Here is a 24,537-nt window from a genome sequence, read left to right on the forward strand (position 1 = left end):
CATGGGACGACTGACAAAAAACAGTGGTGCTGGAGACAACATTTATACTGCCCCTCTTCATCTATTCATTTTTTCCTACAATCAGAATGATTGGTGTGAAAACATGTATAGATTCTATTAAAATTGCCAGACATATTGCTGAACTGGTTTTCAGACTTTCTTGCATCATGAAATGTCCACTCCAATCATCCTTCTAATGGTCACCATTTTGAATAGCTAAAACTTCATAGGGAAATTGGCTCTAATCTGCTGATGCTCTTCTAAATTGGTATAAATCTGACTCAGCAATACATACCCTCTCACCCATAATACCAGGTCGGCCAGGCTCTCCAATTTCACCCTGGAAAAATAAAAGCAATGTAAGTTTTACTGTGGATGACAGTGTCCAGTCAATTTACCTCTTAAAATGCTATACTACCAGGCCAGAAAGTACAGTCTAGCATTGGGGCACCTGTGGCCCAAAATCTGTGATTTTTTGTCCCCTGGATCATCCTTTTCCTGGACATAAAATGATGTCTGGGGGTGGCAATTCATTTTTACAAAGGTTGCAAGCCCCCTCTCCCAACATTATTTTTCAAAATCAGAAGTAGACTTGAAGTCCCTTCTGGGTTATTTTTTTATGGGAGTGGGGTTAAGCAGGCAATATGTCTGCTGAAAGGCTCAGGGATGTAACAATAGCATCCCACACCTAACACATTTGCCTACACTTGCTTTTAACCATTAAAGTTTAAAGGATGATCTCAGTGTAGTAAAAACTGACAGCTCCTCTTCATTTCTTCCATTCTCTGGTCACAGAACTTTCCATAAGACATGTAAACATTCAAAAGATGAAAGGAAACGGGACAGAGCCAAGCTGCACCTGAAGTTCAGTTTGACTTTGCATCTTTCTATTTTTCACACCACACAACTATAGCTTTATGATTTTGATTTAACTTCCATTCCATGGGGTTTGTAGTATGGTGATGCTCTGGTTGAAGATTCTAAATATGCCTCTCTAAACTGCATATTCCAGGCTTCCATAGGATGGAACCATGGCCATAGGTGTGAAATCATAGTACCATAATTTTCAGACTTATTATTCAGAAGATTTGAATCAAGAATTATCTAAATATTCTTTAAAAACTAATGTTAAAAAGACAAGAACTTTCAGCTTTATTGTTCATGCTAAGTGCTGTTAAATCATGGCAACAGGATTTGGACAGCAAGATATGAGTGCAACTATATCTCACATATCCCATGCCCAGTAATTGATACTGACTCTGATAATGGAATAGATGGTGGTGGCTGTTGTTATTTGCCATCAACTCAACTTTGATTTACAGAGACTATGAATGAGATAACCTTCAAAAGCCCCAGTTATTAACAGGCCTGCTCAGGTCTTACAAACTCAGGGCCATGGCTTCCATGTCCGAGTCTGTCCACTGGCAATGTTGTCTTCCTCTTTTCCTTCTACATTTCCCCTGCTTTGTCATCTTTACCAGTGAGTTATGTTTTCTCAGGATATATTGTAATAATAGCCTCAGTTTAATTGTGTTGGCCTCTAGTGAGAGAGCAGGCTTAATTTATTCTAGGGCTTATTTATTTGTTATTTTGGTGGCCAATGGTATCAGCAATATTCTCCTCCACAATAACATTTTAATGAGTTGAGATAGATAGATAGATGATAGATAGATGTCTTGATTGATTGACCAGTTTTCACATCTGTACATAGAATTCAGAAATAAAAGGTTGATTGTATAAAAAAAAGACCACCCCCCCCCCCTTTTCCTTTTTTTACCTTGAGGCCCATTTTACCAGGGAAACCATCTTCTCCTCTCTCTCCTGGCTCTCCCTGTGTGGAATTCAAACAAAAGTTAGCTAATGAGACACAGTTGCTATAATGAAGTTATAACAAAAAACTGTTGTTAATTGCCATCAAGTTGATGGCATGGTGACTCTATGAATGAACCACTTCTGGTGACTCTATGAATGAAAGACTTCAAATACATTATAATTAAATTGACTAGGGTCAGAATTGGATGTTTCAAGGAAAAATATTTCTCAACCCTATAAGTCTCTTGGAACTTATGTGGAAATGATATAGGTTTTCATGGGAAAGGTGTGGCCATAAAGGAGGGCTTGTAACCATTTCGGGAAGATGAGGAGAGAAGAATCTCTTAAATTGCTGAAAAATTAGTTTATAGGTCTTATGTTGATCCCTGCTAGTAACTCCAATGAGTCATTAGAATTTCCCCACAGATTGACTCACCATTTGTTAGATAATTTCATGGTCCACAATAGTTGTAGCTAACCAATAATATCTAGGGGCTGTAAAGACGAGGGCAGGATGCCGCCCCCTTTTGCCCTAGATTGGGAGCATGGCAACCGCACATCGCAGCCTCCGCAGGGAGCAGAAAGAAGCTACAAAAATGGCTTCTTTTTTGTATCCTGGGAAGGGTGTCATAGGTGCATTGGCACCATTTGGGCTCTGTATTGGAGTCATGAGATGATGCAACATGCCATCTAAAAGGGTGGTGCGATGGGGGTGGATTCACAGCATCCAGTGTGCAGACACTGTGCTGTGGCTCTGCCCACAGACTGACATGAAGTGCTGGTTTGTATCCCCCCAGGCTATTTTTTTTTTAACAGAACCATGCCAACATTATTTCAGTCACCAATGGGCTGTGGCCATATGGACTTTATTAGATTGTTCACAAATACAAATTTCAGGCTGTGCAGGCAACCCTCAAAACAGAGCATTTTAGCAATATGAATTCCTTTTTAAATTCTGCCACTTGCTGAGAGGACTACATAAACATTTCTTCAGTTTGGAAACTCTGAAAATACTGCTAGGCTACTCAAATAAAATCCAAAATCTACAAAGAAGTGATACAGTACTTTTATTGGCCAGCCAAAATGCACAAAGGACATAATGCAAGCTTTCAAAGCTCCACTGGCTTCTTCATCAGACAGTCTATGTTTTGTGCATTGTGGCTGGCCAATAAAGATATCACTCCTGTGTGGATTGTGGATTTTGTTTTATTTTGCTGTATGGCTAGCATGGCCACCCCTCAATAAATATTATAGGCTATTGTAACAGATTCCCCCCACCACTTCCACAAGCTGCATTTAAAAAAAAAGCATTTAGGAACAAAGAAACATAAGAAGCTGTCCTTAGTTTGAGTTAAACTGTCAATCTATTGATCCCAGAATTGTGTCAACTCTCCAAAGTCTCAGACAGGATCTGATATCAGCCCTGGCTGGAGGTCCTTGTTGTCCCAAGATGGCAATTCATTACATAGCTAACATGGTCTGACCCTGCTTCATTTAGAAAATCAGGAAAGGTTGGGTTAGTTCAGATAACTCTATGTTGATAGAATTTTGGGGCATGTAGTTTGCTGCACAATTGTCTTTCCTGACTATTAATCTTGCTTTCATTCTGTCACATATCCTGAGGATGCTATACTTCTCTGTGCTTCTTCTCAAATGTAGTGATGAGTAATTTCAGAAATTTTCTTCCCATCTTTAGGAAGTTTTCAGAAACCATAGAGTTTACAAATGACATTCGCAATTCAGGACTTATTCCGTGCAAAATAATACATGACAGTTTTGCACAGAAAAGAGCATTTTCTAAAAGGAAAATAATATTTCAATGCAGAAATATTAAATCCTGTGCATTTTCTGTGCAGTAATTAATACTTATGCATTGAAATATTATTTTTCCATGTCAGGAAGGGTGTTTCTGCTGCAGATCCCTTCCATGTGATTGGGGTGTCCTTCTGCCCTCTCTTCTCACTGGTCACATGATGGTCTATCCACAGAGCTTCTGCAGGTACAATAGTAATGGCAGTGGCTCTAGGGACAAGCCATCCCCTTCCCCAATCTGCTTAGTATGGTAAAAGGGGGATGATGTGGTGTCTGGTTTGTGAACAGCAAGCAAGCCTAAGTCATGCCTGATCCAGCTGTTTGCCTGCCACAAAACCATATGCTAACCCTGTGGCTTTGAGGAAAAACACCAGGGCTTCCAATGACTTTGCCAACTTCCGGGTAAAGTCAGGTTAACTGGGAAAGCACATGGTATTTCACTGGATGTCACCGTGCATCGTCCAAACAGACAGCACCAGCGTCAGGATGGGAACAGCGCCAGGATGGGAACACATGCAGACAAAGCCTTAACTGAATAACATCAGCAGTATTTTGCAAAATGATGATGCTACTTACTTTTGAACCAGGAAGTCCAGGTAAACCTTCCAGGCCAGGTTTTCCAGGTAAACCCTAAAGAAAAGGGTAACAAAACAAAACATACAGTCAGCCCTCCTTATCCACAGATTTTTTTATACATGGATTCAAACATCCATGGCTTGAAAATACTTTTTAAAATATACAAATTCCCATAGGCAAACCTTGATTTTGCCCTTTTATACAAAGGACACCATTTTACTATGCCATTGTGTTTAATGGGACTTGAGCCCTGGAACCAAACCCCAGTGGATACCAAGGGCCCATGGTACATATCAATTTTAAGACTGCAGTGCGCTTTGCTTTCTTCTTTCTAAATGGGAAGTTATTCTGTTAATTATTATTATTATTATTATTATTATTATTATTATTTATTTGTATTCCATTTTTTCACAAAGGAATCAAAGCAGATTCCAGCAATATAAATAAAACATCAAACAATTTAAAATTACAATTTAAAAACCCCCAAACCTAACCCCTCCTCCATCATAAAAACAGTGATCAACCCATAAAAAAAGATTAAACATCAAAAAATTTAAAACTGCCCAGTATGAATACACTAAAATTTTGGCCAGATTAGTCCTAGAAATTAGTCTTCCTCTAGAGGAGGGGGGAATTTGGGAGATGGTATCAATCAATTCTGATATCAGTATCAATATGGGGGGGGGGGGGGAGTCTAATGGATCTAACCTAGTCTGGAAAGGCCTGCCAGAAGAGATCTGTCTTAATAGCCTTTTTAAAGGCTTCCAAGGTGGTATTAAGGCAGATCTCGTCTGGCAGGTCATTCCAGAGCCTGGAGGTGGCAGATGAGAAGGTCCTCTAGGTCACCACAGAGAGTCCGGTCTTATTAGGTTGTAGCAGATTCTTCCCAGAAGACCGAAGTGTGCGGGGAGGATTGTATTAAAGTAGGCACTCCCACAAGTAGTCAGGGCCCAAGCTGTGTAGGGTTTTAAAGGTTAGAACCAACACCTTGTACCTTGCCCAGAAACTGATAGGCAGCCTGTGGAGAGATTTTAGTACCAGTGTAATATGAGCAGGTCTGGAAGTGTCCGTGACCAGCCTGGCTGCCATATTTTGTACCAACTGAAGTTTCTGAACTTGGCAGGAGGCTAGTCCCATGTAGAGTGCATTGCAGAAGTTGAGTTGAGAGGTGACCAGCACATGTACTGCATGTTCTGTTGCAGCAAGATGACGAACAAATTATGGCATAAGTTTTTGTGGCCACAGACCCTTCAGCAGATACCTGAAGTGCAACCAGAATATCAAATACACGGGTAGGAGAAGGTGAGGGAAGGTAGTGGGGATAGGAATGAGAAAAGAAATGACTGCCAAGATCCCATGTCAAAGAGGCAGAGCATATTAATTGGAGGCATGGTACTCAAGGTACAGAATTCCAGAGTACGTCCCACTGAATTCAAGTGGGATGCAGTTCTCATTAATATACTTAGGTTCACAGACCAGTTCTTTCACATCAATGAATCATTTGGTTCCATTACAGCAATTTTGCAGATGGCCACTAGACGTCAGGCATTCCAAAGAAAAGGTGTAAAGATTTTACTCATTTTTTTTACTTATGTAAAAACCTCAAACTTTTTACACAATACAGTTTTAATACCGCTTTACCTACATGACTACATACTATCGAATCCTGGGATTTCCAGTTTGGTGAGGTATTAGAGCTCTCTAGCAGAGAATTCTAAATTCATCATGGCATTACAAACTCCTGGATTCCACAGAATGGTGCTATATCAGTCATATCAAAGTATTATAACTGTATAGTGTGAAATAAATCTTTCTCTGAAGGGTTGCTATTGAGGAGAGATTATTTTGTTTGTTTGTTTGGTTCATTTCCATTTTGCATTAATGCAACCAGGAGTCCAGTGGGTCCCAAACTTTGGGATATATATATATATATTAAAAATGCTATATTTTGTTTTCTTGGATTTTAATTTTATTTCAAAAAATAATTTGCATGAACATTCATGTGCATTTCTTTTGCTAATTTCTCCTAATACATGCATTTCATAATGCAATTTTAAATGTATGCATTCCTAATATAGAAAGGGTTTTTTTAATCAAGTAATCTTCCTAATGTAATGCATTCTGATAATTATATAGACATAGGCATATTTATATTTTCCCTTATTATCCACATGCGTATACAAATTTTCCATCTCAGGATGCCATTGCAAAAACTTGGTGCATTTCAAAACAAGACAAGAGGCCAGTGGCTATGCCAGCTGGGGGTAAGTACTCCAAAAAAGTAACTTTTTCAAGTTGTGAAGATGAATGTGTTTCTATTTGTGGTTAGATCTGTAATTTCAGATCTATATAAGAATTTAAATGCATGATAATTTGAGTGGATTTGAAAGGTGTTTACAGACATTATTACGGATGGACAGATGTGAAGTCCACATAAGATCACACAGAGAAAATATTTCCATCATGGATCCATGCATAAGCTCATGAAGTACATGTAATCTTGTTACCTGTCAGGATTTTGTTGTTGTTGTTGTTGTTGTTAAAAAACTGGGTTTTTCAGCCAATGAGACTACTGAAGAGATGGTCTTTTGGCTTTAAAGGCTATTTCACTTTCCCACTCCAAAACATCAGGAAAAGGAGACAAAAATAGTCCGTATGTAACCCTTGTTGCACTGTATGACACAAGAGGTATATTGACTTCCTAGAGGGTTTCATACTGGCACATAGAAGACTCAACCAATGCTCTCTGTCCTAGAATCTGACCATTCTCATGCTACATCCACACTGCAGAAATAATCCAGTTTAACACCACTTTAACTGTCATGGCATAATGCTTTGGATTTCTGGGGTTTGTAGTTTGTCACACCAGAGGCTTCTGACAGAGGCTACATTTCTCATAAAACTACAATTCCCAGAATTCCACAGCACTGAGCCATGACAACTAAAGTGGTGTCAAGATGGATTATTTTTGCAATGCGTATGCAGCCTAGATCAAAATGAATGTCTCCATTTCAAAATAGGTTGATGCTCCATCCTTTTTGCTATGACTGTAGAAATGTCATTTGATCCATTCACACATTCACAGACAGACACAGCTCTTTCCTTAACCTCTTAAGTCTCTAACAAGGTGGGCTTGAATATTTTAACTCTGTAGTCCACATATCTCCAAGTCTACATTTCAAACCTTCAAGTGTTGTAAAGCACTTACAGGTGGTCCAGGCTGTCCGTTTCTTCCTATTTCTCCAGGTAACCCCTAGAAAGACAAACAACATTTCAGCTTTTGGCTTTAGCAGTATATGCTTCATAAATTTTTAAAGGGCTAGTGTAGCAGGCATTTAAAAAAAATGAAACTTTAAACTATTACATTTTGGACTCCAAGCTCAGAATCTCTAAGCCACTTTGATCCCAGTCAATTCTAGCTGGGGGATTCTGAGAGATGTACAAACAGCAATTTTTCCAAGGTATAGTTAAGACAATCCCTAGCTCCTGACTTCAAACCACATGGCTGCAAAAATAATTTCAGTTCTGTTTAAAAATAAAATAAAGGAGAAAGCAAGCATGACAGATTCACCCTTCCAGGCAGAAGGCTTTGAATGCATATTTCTCAAAGTTTGTTTCTGAATCCTTTGTAGTGCTGACAGCTCTCTTTCTACATAGATGCCTTATCATTTGGTAGGTGCTGGCTTTTCCAATAGTGGGATAATGAATCCTCTCTAAAATAGGTCCAAGTAATGTTTAGGAACATCACAGTTGCTTAAGTGTCTGTTTTCCTACCCCAATAATAATAATAATAATAATAATAATAATAATAATAATAATAATAATAATAATTCTTAGCCCACCTCTCCCCATGGTTGAGACAGGGTATAGAAAAGATTAAAATATCATTTGACACGTTTGACACTTAAATTAAAACACATAAACAAAGGATTAAAAGGACCATTAAACATTGAAATCATCCAATTCAAATATACCAATGTAAAATTCATAGTTTTAAATCAACTGGGTAGGCCTACTGGAAGAAATGGGTCTTTAATACTGTTTTAAATATAGACAGCATGTTTAGCTATCACATTTCTCCTGGAAGGTCATTCCATAGTCTAGGGGCAGTTAATGAAATGGGCAACAGTTGCTAGTCTAGTTTTGGCTGGTTGAAGTAGATGTCCTCCAGAAAACCTGAGTCTACAGAGTGAGGGGTTAAGGTGGAGGTGGAGGTGATCCTGTAGGCTTCCTGTATGGATCCTGTAGGTAATCTGAACCCAAACCATGCAGTGCTTTAAATGTAATAACCAACATGTTGTTCATTGACCTCAACAGCACATTGAACAGCACCCCAGATCTGCCACCCTAGGCATTTAAAAGGAAGCTTTAGGACTGTCTGCCATTGTGAGTATAACAACAGCATTTATGAAAGCATTTTTCTTACTGGAGAGCCAGCAGGACCAGCAGGACCAGCAACTCCAGGAGGACCTGGTGGACCCTGTGATGGAATGCACAAAAAGATAGGGACACATTAAAACTCATTAATTGCTTATTTGTTTCTTGATCCCACTCTCTCTCATCTTCTTTTGAAAGTTCTATGTTGTGAGGGAACATCTAGCAGTACAGCCTTCCTCTTTTGTCATCACTGGTAGGGAAACCTCTACCTGTTGAGTTTCTTCACTGAATGATAGCTGTTAGTACAGCACCATTCCCCTGTAGAAAAAAGTGGTGATCCCAATAATGCAGCACCCAAACACTTAGACATTTGTAAGGAATTACAAAAACTCAATGTTTCATATTAAGGAATCTACTGAGCACCTTGAAAATATTGTAATATGGGATCCAAAGCAGCTAATGTAACATGGGCAATGACATAATTTGCAAATAAACTTTATGGAATGTTGCTTTACAGTAACTGTCCAATAGAGGGAGCAAAATGACCAGAAATAAGAGGAAAGTTATTTAACACATAAAGTAAAAATGTCCAATGAAAGAGGAAAAATATTTTGGCTTTGAGACCTAAAATATGAGATATACTTGGAACAGGAGTATGATGCTGTTGCATAGATAGATAGATAGATAGATAGATAGATAGATAGATATCACTATCACTATAGATATCACTGCTAGACACTAATCCACATAATTAAAGTGTCAACTGCAAAAAAAAGACTCTAAATTCCATTGAACACAATGGGATAAGCAACAATAATTTGGTGCTGTTTTCTCTAGTAAGAATGTTGAAGTAAATGAGCCTGCACAGAGATATTTCTACTCACACACACCCAACCCTCTCCCATGCCAGCATTCTCTGAAGATGCCAGCTACAGATGCAGGTGAAACATCAGGAATAAACTCTTCTAGAAAATGGCCACATAGCCTGAAAAACTTCCAAAAAACTATGGATGCGAGCCATAAAAGCCTTCGACTTCACATTATATTAGAATAGTTTAGAATTGCACATCTTTTTAATTCCATTGCTCTGTACTAATTAATGCTCAGACAGTTAATGCCCAGAACCAACATGGAATGGTGGTTTAGATATTGGACTAGGACTCTGGAGACCAGGGTTCGATTTCTAGCTCAGTCATGAAGCCCATTGGGTGACCTTGAGCAAGTCACATGCTCTCAGCCTCAGGGGAAGGAAATGTCAAAACTCCTCTAGACAAATCTTGCCAAGAAAACCCCAATATAGGTTTGCTGTAGGGTCACCATAAGTCAGAAGTTGAGGGACAAGGCAGGAGAAGGATGTTGCCTAAAGCCAAGATGAGTAGATAACCCACACTACATCCCACTCATATGGTTATCTACTCACCTTGGCTTTAAGCAACACTTTTTCTCTTGCCTTGTCTTCCAACAGCCATAGTTAAAACCAAACTTGTCACCTTATCTCCGTACTCACAAAGTTTTGCATTTCTATGGACATTCTCACATAGAGATTGCTTATGTAGGTCTGTGCTTGGACTTTCCACTCTAACACATGCATCTGAGGAAGTAGATTCAAGTCTACGAAACTTCTCTCTTTCAGTTAGTCTCAAAGGTGCTACAAGATCCATTTGCATACTGGTTTTCCAGACTAACAGGGCTATGCCTTTGAATCCTGTGAATTTGTGTATGCAAAGAAATCTTCCTCAAACAGACCAAATCTATGCAAATAAATCTTCTTTGAGTAGACAAAATTTGCAAAAGCTTATGCTACAACTTCTTTCACACATTTCAGATCAAGGGTGCTACAAGATCCCTCTGCATACTGATATTCCAGGCTTGCAAGGCGATGTCTCTGAATTCTATGAATACGTCTGTCTTGAACTTTAACCCTTGCAGAGTTTCTAAATTATCTTTTACCTCACCAGAGAATTTGCATGGAGGTAACGGTTGGCCATTCGTCAGCTGTTTGGATGTTTATGCTAAAGAGAAACCTTGGCAAGTACAATAGCTACTGTCTGTTTAAATCAGTAATGTAATACTAGGAAAATTACAGCAAAATGCTAAATACTTGGCCATTATAGCACATAGGCCCAGTACAGCTGGCTGCTTTGCCATTTTAATCTTTTTAAGTGCTTGTTTTATGGTATCTCAAATGAGCCAAGTCCCAGGTTATTAAGCGAGGCGGCCTGAGGAAGTGAAGGCCAGCATTATTTTAGGAAATAAAATAGCTTCCTGATCTAAACAAAACAAAAACAAACAAGCAAAAAATCATTCAGAATTTCCCAGAGGCTATCTGACTGCTAAGCATGACTGGATTTCTGCATAGCCAATGCCTCTGGAGAGCATCCTAAGTTTTTGGCAGGAAGGCATGGAGCTGTTTGTTTAAATAAAATTTGTAAACTTGATAGGAGGCTACAAATCTGGGATTTCTTACATCATGATGAAAAGGTTTAATTTTCTTTGGTGTTGCTCTTGGACACAGTGCCCTGAATCAAGTAGTATGTGTACAAACACAGAAAGAAAGTCCATATCCTGCTTGCATATATATGCAGCAAGAAAATCAGGTTAATGGGACTTCTTCTATCTCTTTTCTCATGTAGATGAATTCTGTTTACAGAAAACAATAAATTGTTTTGTGATCCCTCGAGGATTCCTTCTTTCACTGCAGCATAAAACCCAATTCCCACATTGTTTGATGTTGCAGCCTAGAAAATGTATATGCCATAAATATGGCCCAGTGTTGTACAATCCCATTCATGCTTACTCAGAAGGCCTGGATTAAACAGCCCTTCCTCCTAAGTAAGTATGTATAAGATTGCAGCTTTACATTATTATCCATTGGTTATGATCCTTCATCAGTCTTGCATATGGAGTTATAAAGAGTATGCTCTGCAACCCTTGTGTTCACTGGCAATGCTGCACAACTGAAAGTGCAACCCAAACCCCAACAATCTGCAAATACATGTGCATCTCATGGAACTTTTATGTACATGTGAGCATAATGATATGACATCCTCAACTGCCTCCACAAGCTTGAACTGAATGCTCATGTTTCATACCCACCAAAAATATCAAAATAATTCCACTGGAGAATTTATACTTTGAATTTATTGAATTTAGTGTAGTGGTTTGAGCATTAGACTATGGCTGCTGCCATCCTACAGAATTAATGCAGTTTGATTCTATTTTAACTGTCATGGCATGGTGCAAAGGCGTCTTAGGATTTGTAGTTTGTTCTGGCACCAGAGCTCTCTGGGAGAGAATGCTAAATATTTCACAAAACTACAAATTCCAGAATTCCATAACATTGGGCCATGGCAGTGGTTCAATGCTATGGAATTCTGAGAACTGCAGTGATAACTTTAAAGCATCATTTTATCATCTCATGGAGTTCAGGGTCATTAAAGTCTTCTATTCGGGATGGCTATATATCATTTTCAGTATCAGAGGCAGTATGGGTGCATCTACAGGATAAAATTAATGCACTTTGAAACCATTTTAACTGCCATGGCTCCGTCCTACAGAATTCTAGGATAGCTTTGTGAGGCACCAGCACTCTTTGGCATAGAAGGTTAAAAACCTTGTAAAACAAGAAAATCCAGGATTTCATAGGCTGGAATTACAGCACTTTTAAAGGGGGGGGGGGGGGCAAACTGCATTATTTCTATAGTGTAGATCCACCCTATACACTCTCTATCAGTTATGAGGAATGTGAGATGGAGGCTATTGTTGCATGCATATCCTGCTGTTGTACATATCTTGTTAGCTACTACATGAAGAGAATGGATAGAATTAGCTTCCTTAGGAATGTGGTTCTATTTGAGGTGAGGGGGCTTTGTTCCTTTGGTGCATTAAGTTCATGGCTGGGAACCTTGTTCTAAGACCATCTTGTACCCAGAGCAGCATTGCCAGGCAGCTTTCAGGGAACGTGGATGAAAGGCAGTCACCCTTGTCACTGCAAGAAGAGCTGGAAACTGCACCAAAAGATGAGTTATTTAAATCCAGGTTCAGGGAGGGAGCCCTGAAGTGGATGTTGGTATTATGAAGACAGTATGAATCTGATTCGGAGTTCTGGCCCTGCATCATGTAAAGGGAACACAGTGAGTCCAGGGAAATTTGGGGGAGACAAGGCCTGGAATTGCTGAAATAGCCATCATGCATTACCCATTGCACAGTGGGACCATTGGTGAATATGCATTCAGTTCAGTGTGTTATACTTCAACTACTATGTAACTGCCTAAATGTAAATGTACATTATGTGACCATAATACAGAATCTTAATTGTAGTTGGATTGGAAAGGACTTTCGTCTGATCTAGCAATTTAAATGTCCAATTGGGAGTCAAGACAGTCTCAAAAAAGCAGGAGCCTATTAGGAAACTCTGTATTGTGCATACCAACTGTGTTTTGGATATCACAGTAGTAGGTCATTCATATCAAGGGGAAGACAGTAAACAAATGGCTTATGAGATACACCACATATAAAGAGCAGGAACACTTTACAAAGTTCTTCATGGGGATCTCTACAGTGAAATCAAGCTGCACATTATGACAGGGAGGCGTAAATAAAATGACATAGAACTGCGCTTATCTATAATGGAAAGAAATTGCTTCTTGATCTTCAATACAGCAAACAGTTTTATTAAAGTCTGGGTCCTATGCCCTTTGGATTTCAGTTCAGATTGCCAAGCAGTAAGTATTACTTACCAGAGGTCCTGCCAATCCATCAATTCCTGGGAGACCAAGCTCACCTTTCTTGCCCTAAATATGAAACAGAATGTGGAAAATTACTAACCACATCAAGAGAAGATGTGGATGCAAATCTTTATCTGACTGCTCCATATCAGAAAGCCTGAAGAGGAAGATTTTATGTCAGGGAGATTCCACAGCTTCAAGTACTCTTTACATTTCTATACAGTATTTTATCTACTGTCTACAGTGCATGATCAGTGTGGCCCAATGGTTTGAGACTTGGGCTTTGATTCCAGAAAATCAGAGTGTGAATCCACACTCAGACATTGAAACCCACTGAGTGATCTTGAGCAAGTCACACTCTCTTTGCTTCAGAGAAAGGCAAATGACACTCCTCCCAGCAAATAATTAATATATATATATATAGCCTAGAAAAATATGTGATAGGTTGGCCTCAATAATTTTTGCTCTCTACAGTCACCCCCAAACCAATATTTTGTTATTTACATCTCTGTTAGATGTTCATCTCATTCTGCCTTCCTTTTCCCTCACCATTGATCAGACAAAGTTGGAAAAAACAAAAACTTCAAAAAAATGTAACATTACAATTAGGGATGGATGAAAATTTTCTTCCTAATATAGGGAAATTGTTTTCATGCCAATGAGATGAACTACAGTTTAGGTAATCTTGTGAAATTGGAGCCATAATGTTCCCTCAGCATAGTTTATTAGATTTAATATGCAAATGAGGAAACAGATAGATTCAAAGAAATGTACCTTTCTACATGCAAATGCCTAATTTGTGATTGCTACCTGTGCAACAAAATATACTCTATGAAAACTGAATATTTTGTGTGTGTTTTTCATTGAAATACAAGTATGGCCACAACACTGTATTTAACTTCTTGTAGGTGAGATAGTAAGCTTACTTATTTTTGTTTTCAATAACATTTTTTATTAATGTCTAGAGACTCAAATCAAATTCACAACATATAAAATAATTGTTGCTATATATTTTCTTTTTCCTTGAATGTGACCAAAAATATTCTCCAGGTAATGCATCAATAGAAAGTGGGTGAATAGATGGACGGATAGATGGATGGATGGATGGACAGACGGACAGACAGACAATAGGTAGATAGACTGATGGAGTGAGATTTTTTTTTAAAGGGACAGATGCTACTTCCGCACTAAACAAATTATCAAGTTTAATGTATGGGGTACTCCACAGTGGCCAAATCAAGTGACTTCTAACTGCTCTAAAGGTAGGGTGTTTAGATGATGCACAAGGTGAAACTGAGTGAAAAGTGAAAGGAAGCCATGCTTCGGGACTAAAAATCAGAGGAAAAGGAAGTGTCTAGATCAAGGGAACGAATCATGCCACTCTATTCTTCTCTGGTCAGGCCCCGTGTGGACCATTGTTCTGGGCACCACAATTCAAAAGGATGTGAGGAGCGTGTCCAAAGGAGGGTGACTAAAATGGTGAACAGCCTGGAAATCATGGAGCTTATCATACAGGCCCTGGGGGATGAGATCAGAGCAGAATGGAAAGGGGGCGGGAAGGGAACGAAATGGGGAATCATACATATTACTGTATGGGAGAATGTCACCGATGCTGCTGGAAGTTCCCGATTTGTTCCTGATCCATCACACAGCAGCTGATTTTCAAGAATGATTGTGAACAGTTCTTGAAAATTGTGTGCTGTGGGACAGATGGGGAAAGAGATTCCACCTCAACATTAGGAGGAACTTCCTGACAGTAAGGGCTGTTCGACAGTGGAACAAACTCCCTTGGAGTGTAGTGGAGTCTCCCTCCTTGGAGGTCTTCAAACGGAGGCTGGATGGCCATCTGTTGGGGATGCTTTGATTTGGATTTCCTGCATGGCAGGGGGTTGGACTGGATGGCCCTTGCGGTCTCTTCCAACTCTATGATTTTATGATTGTATGTTTCTATGATTCTATGAATGGATCAGGAACTTCCAGCAGCATCAGTGGTATTCTCCCGTGTGATCTCCCCATTCCATTCCATTCCCATCACCTTCCATTCCGCCCCGATCCCATCCCCCAGGGCCTGTGAAATAAGCTCCTAAACCTTATGAGGAACAACTTGGGGAGCTGGGGATGTTTAGCCTGGAGAAGAGAAGGTTAAGAGGTGATATGATAGCCCTGTTTAAATATTTGAAGGGATGTCATATTGAAGAGGGAGGAAGCTTGTTTTCTGCTGCTCCAGAGAACAGGACTTGTAACAATGGATGCAAGCTGCAGGAAAAGAGATTCCACCTAAACATTAGGAGGAACTTCCTGATAGTAAGGGCTGTTCGACAGTGGAACACACTCCTTTGGAGTGTGGTGGAGTCTCCTATTTTGGAGGTCTTTAAACAGAGGCTGGATGGCCATCTGTCAGGGATGCTTTGATTGAGAGTTCCTGTATGGCAGGGGGTTGGACTGGATGGCCCTTGTGGTCTCTTCCAACTTTACAATTCTATGATTCTAAGCTAGGATACCCCAATGCAAAGGGAAAAATTTGTGTCATCACATTGGCGTATAAACAGCCTGGCACCAGTACGGGACTGCGGGAAAGCAAAAACATGATGGCCAATAATGCAATGGATGTAATTACAACATACACAAACCAGACAGTCCAACTTGGGGCGAGGGTGAAGAGGGTTAAAGACGACATGTAGGGGATATGGCCTCCATCATTGTGCTTTGCCAATAAATCACTCAGTACACCAATGCTCTGATGCCCTGTATTGGCAGAGCATCACACATGTGACTGTGTGGCCAATCATACCAATGGAAAGGCCTCTGGGCAGGAAGAAGGAAGTAATTGGAGTTTGCAGGCAGTGTGTTTGTGTGATGGTATGAATGCATGGTGGAGAGGTGACACATGGTGCAGACTGCCTGTGGGTGTTCACCTCTCCTTAGGAGCTGTCTTCTTAGGAGTTTTGATTTGCTTTCAGAAAACACAGAATCAAGCCACTTTTTCCTGCCTATCTGTTCTGGCCCTTTGTGCCCCCTTTAAATTGGGGATTCATAACCTCTTGTTCTTGGATCCAAAATAGTATATGGATAGGCTTCAGGATGATCCCCCCCCCCCTTTTCCAATTTCCATCTTGTTAACTTGGAAATTGTATTTATGGGCATTTTCAGGGTGTTATCAGATTGTCAAACAAATCAAACATTTGAACCATCTGTTATATTGGGAATGAATATTATCTTCCTTGGAATTAATGTGATCTATAATTTAAGGCCTAGACTATCAATCAAATGTTTGCTGTTAATGGAATAAATATGATGAATAGAAAGCCATATTTTCTTGCAGATGTGTTTCTAAATAAGAACCTGGAAGGCCTTCTGAACTAGAAGCCTTGTTTTAGCTTTGTGGCAAGCTGCCTTCAATCCCATGCCAGAAGAAAAGTAAATAATAAACACTATATCTATATATCTATCTGTATGATCAAACATTCACTCAGGATGGCATCTCCTTTCCAATAAAGACCAGTGAGATGTTGCAGAAAAGCCTGCATGGATCATTGTAAAATGGGCCAATCTCTGCGTTTCAGTTAAATGAAGTGAATCATATCCTATGCAAGATTGAAAATTTTATTGCTGTCAACTTCAAGCCAATTAAAAAAACAAAATGAAACAAAAGCAGGCAGTTTATATTAATGTATATGTTTCAACCATTATTATATCATACATTTCCTCATCCCCATTTTTCTTTTTCAGATTTTTACATTATCTTTTTTCATATATATATTCTCATATCTCCAATATTATAGTTGTTATGGCTTGCTATCATATAAGTAATTATGTCAAAAGGGAAAAGAATTGTGTAATTCTTTGCATATTTTGTAATGCATACATAAATATATGTCTAGAACCACCGATTTTTCCTAAGACATGCTCTCTTTTCCCCAAGCAATTTCCCCTTATACACTTTCTATTTGTATAGAAATATCATAATGAACTGTTTCCCCTAATGTATGTGTTTTTGACTCATTTATTGCTTAGAAAACTGTATAGCAAAATGACACAAAAATGTAAATTTCCATTTACAATTTGCATTTCAATCTTCTTATTGCTTCAAAAGGTGAAAATTATATAAATTTGTATGAAAATTCTGAATGAGACATCCCCCTCCCATCCAAATTAAAAGAAGAGAGCCAGTGTGCCATAATGGTTTCAGTGTTGGACTTCAACTCAGGAGAACAGTATTTGATTCTTAGCTCAGCCATAAAACCCTTTGCGTGACTTTGGGCTCCCTATCTTCTTTGGGCTAATGGATCAAGACAGCTAATGAAAGCCTCCGAAGGGAGCACATTCATTGCAGAAGTTTGCTTCCTCAAGATCCAAACGTCAGCCTTGATAGAAACTAACTGTCAGTCTTTGGGATCGGTTTGTTGGAAAGTTAACTTTTTTTGGCAAAGCTTGGAGTGTCACCATCTGTGCCGTTTGCTCGCTTTGCTTAAGGCATTTTTGTACAAGTTATGTTTCAAATGAATGACATGAGCTGGGGGGAAATTATATTCCCTTTGAAAAGGAATGTGTTGCTCTCATTGCAAGCAATTTTACCTGCTAGTCTTTGGTCTTGCTAGAGTGAAAAAGCAAGGAAAAAATAAACCTATCATTAAGTATAAATTTATATCCATTTGAGAGAGAATCAGTCTCATTTCTCAATGAGCATTTATTATCTCAGGGGTCATTACATCATTCCCTCCTTAGATACTTGGTACAGCTTTTATTACTATAACACAGTAGGATGATGCCATGATTAATGAGAATTTATATTTGAGTGATTGAAGAACAGCAATAAAAACAAATGATCCAGCTTGTATAATGGAGGAGAGGCTAAAAAGATGAACTCCAATCAAATGGTTGGATGCTCCAACAAAAAGGGAAGAAATGTCTTTTTCTATGCAGGGGAAAAATGATTCACTGAATTTTCAATTGAATCAGAAAACACTCAGTTTCTACAAAATTCCACAAATTTAATGTTAAATCCCCTCAACCCTTCTGGCATCAGAGTCATTATTATGGAATATTGATTATTTGATTATGCAACACATTTATCATCCAGTCACTGTGAACCCTGGATAGACTATATCTTAGCTACAGATGTAATTCTTCACTAAGTTTCTAATTTTAACAATGTTTTCTCCTGTTGTGAGAAAACCTTCAAAAACCACAGTATCCCAAGACTATTCTTAGTTTTGGACTTAACTGATACAGAATTTACACATGGTTATTTTGCAAACAGCATTTTCTGCACAGGAAACAGCATTTTATGTGCAGAAAGTGCTGTTTTCTGCTGAGAAAATATTGTTTTCTGTGTAAAATAACCATGTGTGAAATTTCCACAGAACAATTGATGATTCCATGATTCTAACTCCGAAATTGCAAAGATTCTAATCAGTCCAGGATTTTTCTCATCAGGGTTTTGCAATACCCGCAAAATAGGCTTTCCAACCATTTTGCAAATCTTTTTTAATACTCTTTCCATCCCTAATCCTGATTCTTTTTGGTCACATGTACAAAACCTAGATCCATGCCTGCAAATGTGTGGGCCTTTGAGACAGAGAGGGAGGAAAATACTTGAAAAGTGCAATGCATTTGAACTTGCAAAATTGACATTGGCCGGTTACAGACCGGCACTTGGGACGTCCGCAGGACGTCCCATTTTAAAAAAGGGGCGTCTCTTCTAGACGCCCCTGGCTCTAATACGGTCTCTGTCCGTACAATATGGTGCCGGCCGTTCCACACGGCCGGCGCCATCTTTACGTATCGGATGCTGTGCGTCCGAACGTGTTGCGGTGTCTGTGACGTCGCGAATGCACCCCTGGTGCCTCGCGACATCACAGAGGTGCCGCAAGAAGAAGCTCCATTTTGGAGCTTTTTTTTCGGTCTGTGCTGGAGCCGCGCGGTGTGGCTGCTGCGGCTCCCGCACAGAGCAAACGGCAGTGGCGGCAGACCGCCTCAAAGCGGCGGTCTATAACCCGCCATTGTGTTTACATAAGAATATATAATTCAGGGGGTAGGGGTAAGCTTTTGCAATACTACAACTGATTGTTACAACTTTAAAGACACACAGAGAGACACACATATGCACACATACTATTCTTATTCAGATACACTTTCTTTTCCTCATACTCTTATTCTGCTCATAGGTATTTGAATCTCTTGGGCTTTGACAGCAATCCTTTTCCAAGGAAACAATGACCACTTACATGCAGCATAACCCGATAGATTAACTTGGACAGATCATAGTCACAAAGAGCACTGGCTCTTTGGGTGCTGCCACTCGGCAGAATTAATGCAGTCTGACAATCTTTTTAGTGCCATAGCTCCATTTATAGAATCCTCAGATTTGTAGTTTGTTGTGGCACCAGAGCTTTCTGACAGAGAAGGCTTAATATCATCACAAAACCACACATCCCAGAATTTCATAGCAATGAACCATGGCAGTCAAGCAGCAGAGTACATGCAGCCACAGTCTTGATATAAACAAGCTTAAAAAGTTCCACCAGTACTTAACAACTGAGAGGTTAGGGAAGAGAACTCCAGCCATCAGAATGGGGGCAAATGTCCATCATATTATAAGTGGTTCTCTGGAAGTAAACAATATTTAGCCCAGGGTCTTGTTAAATTGTTGTGATATATGGAATTTGAACAGATTAACAGAAGTGTTGCTCACCCTTTGACCTTGCAATCCAGGAAGTCCTGGCTTGCCCTCTGGTCCTGGAGGTCCCTGCAAATAAGATGATATTTAATAATATCATTATTTTTTTTAAAAAAAGTTACCACATTCATAGATGAACATTCAGAACTGAAGCACATTAAGGGCTTTGTGTAGTCCCCTTAGTCAGTGTATGGTTCATGTAAGACCCCAGCCAAATGAATGATCCCAAAGGGTATGGGAAAAGTAAATTATAGTGCTCCCTCCACATTCACTAGGGTTTGGAATGAAGGAGTGAAGGACCCCCATGAATGTGGAAAAACTGCAAATAAAAAAATAACCTGTATTCTTTTTACCTCACAGAACAGCTGCCTAGCTATTTCCAGGTCCTCTGATGCAACTTTATGGTCAACATCTGACAGAAGTTGATCATTCACAAAGGCACTAAAGACGGATCTCTTCAGGCAGGCATACCCACCCGACCTTCTATAAAGAACTGACGAAAATCCCACTTCTGGTCATAATAATGTGTTTTAAATGATGTTTTATTATTTTTATTGTTGTGATTTAAATTTTAGTTGACTCACTGTTTTTATAATATGTATTTTAGATATTACTGTTACTGTATGGTTATTCTATGGTTGTAATCCCACCTTGATCCACTGGGAGAGGCAGGAAAATACAAATAAAATTATTATTATTATTATTATTATTATTATTATTATTATTAAAAAGCATGCAGGAGGACCTAGAAATTTCTAGAGAAGCATTTTCTCTAGGAACTTCTAGGCTCTACAGTACAATTTTATGGTCAACATCGGTCAGACTTGCACTGGAGGACCTTGAGATTCCAAGGGAGAACATATTAATCAAAACCTCAAATAATCAAATCTATATTAATCAAAACTGCAAATAATCAAATCCACAAAAGTCAAAGGTGCAAATGTGGAGGGCCAACTGTACTTACGGGGCTGCCTGGTGTTCCAGGAGGTCCTATTGCTCCTCGAGGGCCAGGAGCTCCCTGTAAATAAATGAAAATATTACTTATAATAATTATTATTATTTTTCTTATATCCCACCTTTCTCCCAATATAGAGACCCAAGGAGGCAATTACTCAATGCGATGTGTCATATTAAGAGGTAAAATATTGACTAGAGAACCAGCGTAGTATAGTGGTTTTGAGCACTGAACTATGACTTCAAAAAACAGGGTCTAGAAAAAGTGTTGGTTTTGCACAAAACTCTCATATTTTTAATGCAAAAGAAAGGAAACCATGCATGTGCATTTTTTCACATAATAATTTTGTGAAAAATTTCAAGACTTATGAATGCCAGTTGAAAACCACACAAAATTCTCACTACTGTACTATTGCTCCCAAATAGTTTTCTTAAATGTTGGAAAACTATTTTTTTAGCCAGGGAAGAAATAATGATAATTACTCTTTCCACTCTTAACATAATGACACCCCTCATGTAATTTACCATTATTTGTTCCAAACATTCAGGTAGATCCTATATCAAGTGTGAGAGATGGGAGGCCTGTAGGACACATGCAGCCTCCCAAGTTTTTCAACCCAAACAGTGCAACCCGCAAAGTCTCCCCAACAACAAAAATGGTCAATGTCGAGAGAAAGTTTTGCCCAGAAATGAATCAAAATTTAAATGTAGCCACCTACCCATTAAATCAAAACAAGTCTTCATGTTGGTCAAAATGGTACTTAGAGTAACACACAACATTGTTTCCAGTGTTGCAGAACAAAATGGTGCAGGCCATTGGGGCATGGGAAGAGAATTCCCCCCCCCCTCCATTCTCACACTTTTATCCACTTTGTATGTTTAAGCAGACAACGAACTGTGTCCAACTAAGCTTACTCTCAAAGGGTGAGCATAACACTGCAGCTAATGCAGTATTAGCCAATGGCATTCCTGTTTGTTGAATGTTGAACACACCCTTCAACTATTGTGGGCACAAAGCATGGGTAGATCTCAGCATAGGTCTACACTTGTCAGAATATTTTAGACTGCTCCTAGAGTATTTTGACCCCAAACAATAGGCAGGTGCCTTCCCAAATAGCTCCCATTCATCACCCACCGCTGCTGCTGGAATCGGAATGATTTCCAATTCACATCCATAGCAGCAGTACTGGCCAGCTCTCAGGGTCCATGAGTAAAAAAGGCAGCTATGATTGGTGGGTTATTTAAATGCTGGTTAGAGGGAGGAAGCACCAAATCGGGTGCAAGCATTGTGACAACAGTCCACACCTGATTTGGGGTTTTGGCCCTGCATCATGAAAACAGGATGCAGGAGCTGGGGGGGGGGGGGGAAGGGGGAATTGGGGTAAATCACACATGTAGATAAGCCCTAAGATATGCAGAGCACCAGTGCCATACGCAGGCTCACCATATGTGGACTTGAGGTCACATGGGCAGTGAGCCCTAAGAAGGTGAATGGGGTATGCACCCGCACCACATGGCATGCCACATACCACAGGGAGTTGCCTTATGCAGGGGGGTCCAGAATGCATCCTCCACATAAAGCAAGGCCGCACTGTATAGTTTGAATAAAACCAAGAACAGATAGATACAACAGGAGCAATGTGGAGTCACGTCTTCCCGCCCCCAGTCTCCGCTCTCCTTAGGTAATGAAAACAGACAATGCAATTTCATTTTGAACTTCTGATGCACTAGCAAGAAGTGAGTGGGTTGGATGAACGTAACCCTTGGATAAAAGCTATTATGGGGAAGATAAACAACTTGCCAGTATCTCCTTTGATTTAAAATAAAGTTTATTCACAGTGGAAAGCTTCTGAACCACTCAGTCCTGCCTTATTGCTTCTCTAGGTTTTGTTGAGCTTCACCATTGACTCTGAGAGATAAAAGTCAGAATTGCCACTGGTAAGATCAGTGTATGTCTTTTTTCTATTGTCATTGTCAGTAAACAACTACTTAGAAAAACTTTACCTGCTCTCCTTTTAAACCTTCAGTCTGCACCTAATAGAAAGAAGAGAAATATAAAATAAAGGCAAAAGGAAGAAAATTACATTGAGGTATGCTCATGTAAAGTCACAGAATACAAATTATGGACATAGCTGAAGATGAAGTGCATGGTTGTGATGAACCCAACCAAAGTGTGGTCTTATTCCAAACACAGGGGCAGCACTAAAACAATTGGGAAGTGACGAAACAGAGAACACGATACTCTTGCATCCCATGTACAGACCCTAACTTGTCTGACAGTTAAATTTTAGTCCAATGGGACAACACCTTATACCATGCCTGAGGCATCATTCTGCCTGACTATTCCACATAGACATATCTACAGAACAAGCCCATATCTGAAGAACTATATTGGAATTCCTTCACACTAGATTTGACAAACCATTCCAATACTGGTATTGCTTACCGCTGAACCAGGTTTTCCTGGAGGTCCTATTTCACCCTAAATGGGAAAACACACCAAAATAAAACAAATGAATGACTATAAGCATCTGCATTGGTTTTAGAAGCCTTTAAACTAGGCTGCCATTCAGTCTGAGATATGACTTCTACCACCTTGAGCTCTTCAATGTCCTACACACTGTCTCATTTCGGATGGATTCATTCATTTTTTCACTGTACAATTGGGCCTCCATATCCACGGATTATTTAGCCATGGATTTAACCATCCAAGGCTTGAAGTATTTTAAAAGATATACATTCCAAAAAAGCAAACCTTGATTTTGCAATTTTATCTAAGGGACATCCAGTATGACCCATCTCTGTCATGATGATATGATGAGATAATGTACAATAACGATTTGATGATATAATGCTGTAATAATATCCTGGTTTATTGTGAGGGGATATTAATCATGCCAGAATCTAAGACTGGTGATTTTATGCCTCTTCTTCCTGCAACAGATATGAGCTGTAAACTAGGGACACTTTTCTTCCTTTAGCGAGATTGAATGATGATACAAGAGAAAAAGGGAACATGAAAGGCAACTTTGATCTGGATCAAAGGCAATCAGGGTTGGATGAGGGGAACTTTTAACTTGTGGTTGAGGGAGAAATTTCCACTGGTGACACAAACCCTGGACGGGGGAACTCCTGTCTCAACTCCTGAAATAAAATCTTTTGTTTCAAACACACTAAGATGTTCTTCTGGTTGTTGGGAACTGAGGCTGCCACTCCTGATACATGCATGGATTTCGGTATCCATGGGGAAGGGGGGCTACATGTGTGTTCTGGAACCAAATGCCAGTGGATAACAAGGGTGCACTTTATTTACTAAATCCCACAGACCCTCCTTCACAGAATTCCAGGTTCTAACCAGACTTGTCCAGCTTCTCACTTCTGAGCTTCTAACTTTGGATGTTTTTCCTTTCCTACAAAACAATGTAGCTGAGTGGCATGATGTCTAAACAAGAAGATCTCTGAAGCAAACTTCACAGTACCTCCAAAATATTCTCTCCCTCCCTCCCTCCTCCCTCTCTTTCACACACACCACTTCCCCTTACCTTTTCTCCTCTGGGTCCCATGAGACCAGGTTGGCCTGGACTTCCTTTGATGCCCTGA

At 39.5% G+C, this 24,537-nt stretch overlaps 1 protein-coding gene across 1 annotated transcript in view; it reads right to left on the bottom strand.

Annotated features, from left to right (window-relative positions):
* The window catches only part of COL22A1 (collagen type XXII alpha 1 chain), a 184,974-nt gene that overhangs the window by 63,069 nt on the left and 97,368 nt on the right, over positions 1-24,537 (bottom strand). The window contains exons 17-27 of the mRNA XM_089518399.1: positions 24,465-24,533; positions 23,384-23,419; positions 22,942-22,971; positions 20,948-21,001; positions 19,999-20,052; positions 13,317-13,370; positions 8,627-8,680; positions 7,409-7,453; positions 4,201-4,254; positions 1,778-1,831; positions 296-340 (exon numbers count right to left, since the gene is read on the bottom strand). Of these exons, the coding sequence (XP_089374525.1) occupies positions 296-340; positions 1,778-1,831; positions 4,201-4,254; positions 7,409-7,453; positions 8,627-8,680; positions 13,317-13,370; positions 19,999-20,052; positions 20,948-21,001; positions 22,942-22,971; positions 23,384-23,419; positions 24,465-24,533 (549 nt within the window). The remainder of the gene's footprint in view (positions 1-295; positions 341-1,777; positions 1,832-4,200; positions 4,255-7,408; positions 7,454-8,626; positions 8,681-13,316; positions 13,371-19,998; positions 20,053-20,947; positions 21,002-22,941; positions 22,972-23,383; positions 23,420-24,464; positions 24,534-24,537) is intronic.

Source organism: Sceloporus occidentalis, unplaced genomic scaffold (genome assembly GCF_023333645.1).
Source record: "Sceloporus occidentalis isolate IW3139 unplaced genomic scaffold, rSceOcc1.0.p SCAF_3, whole genome shotgun sequence".
Lineage (NCBI taxonomy): Eukaryota > Metazoa > Chordata > Lepidosauria > Squamata > Phrynosomatidae > Sceloporus > Sceloporus occidentalis.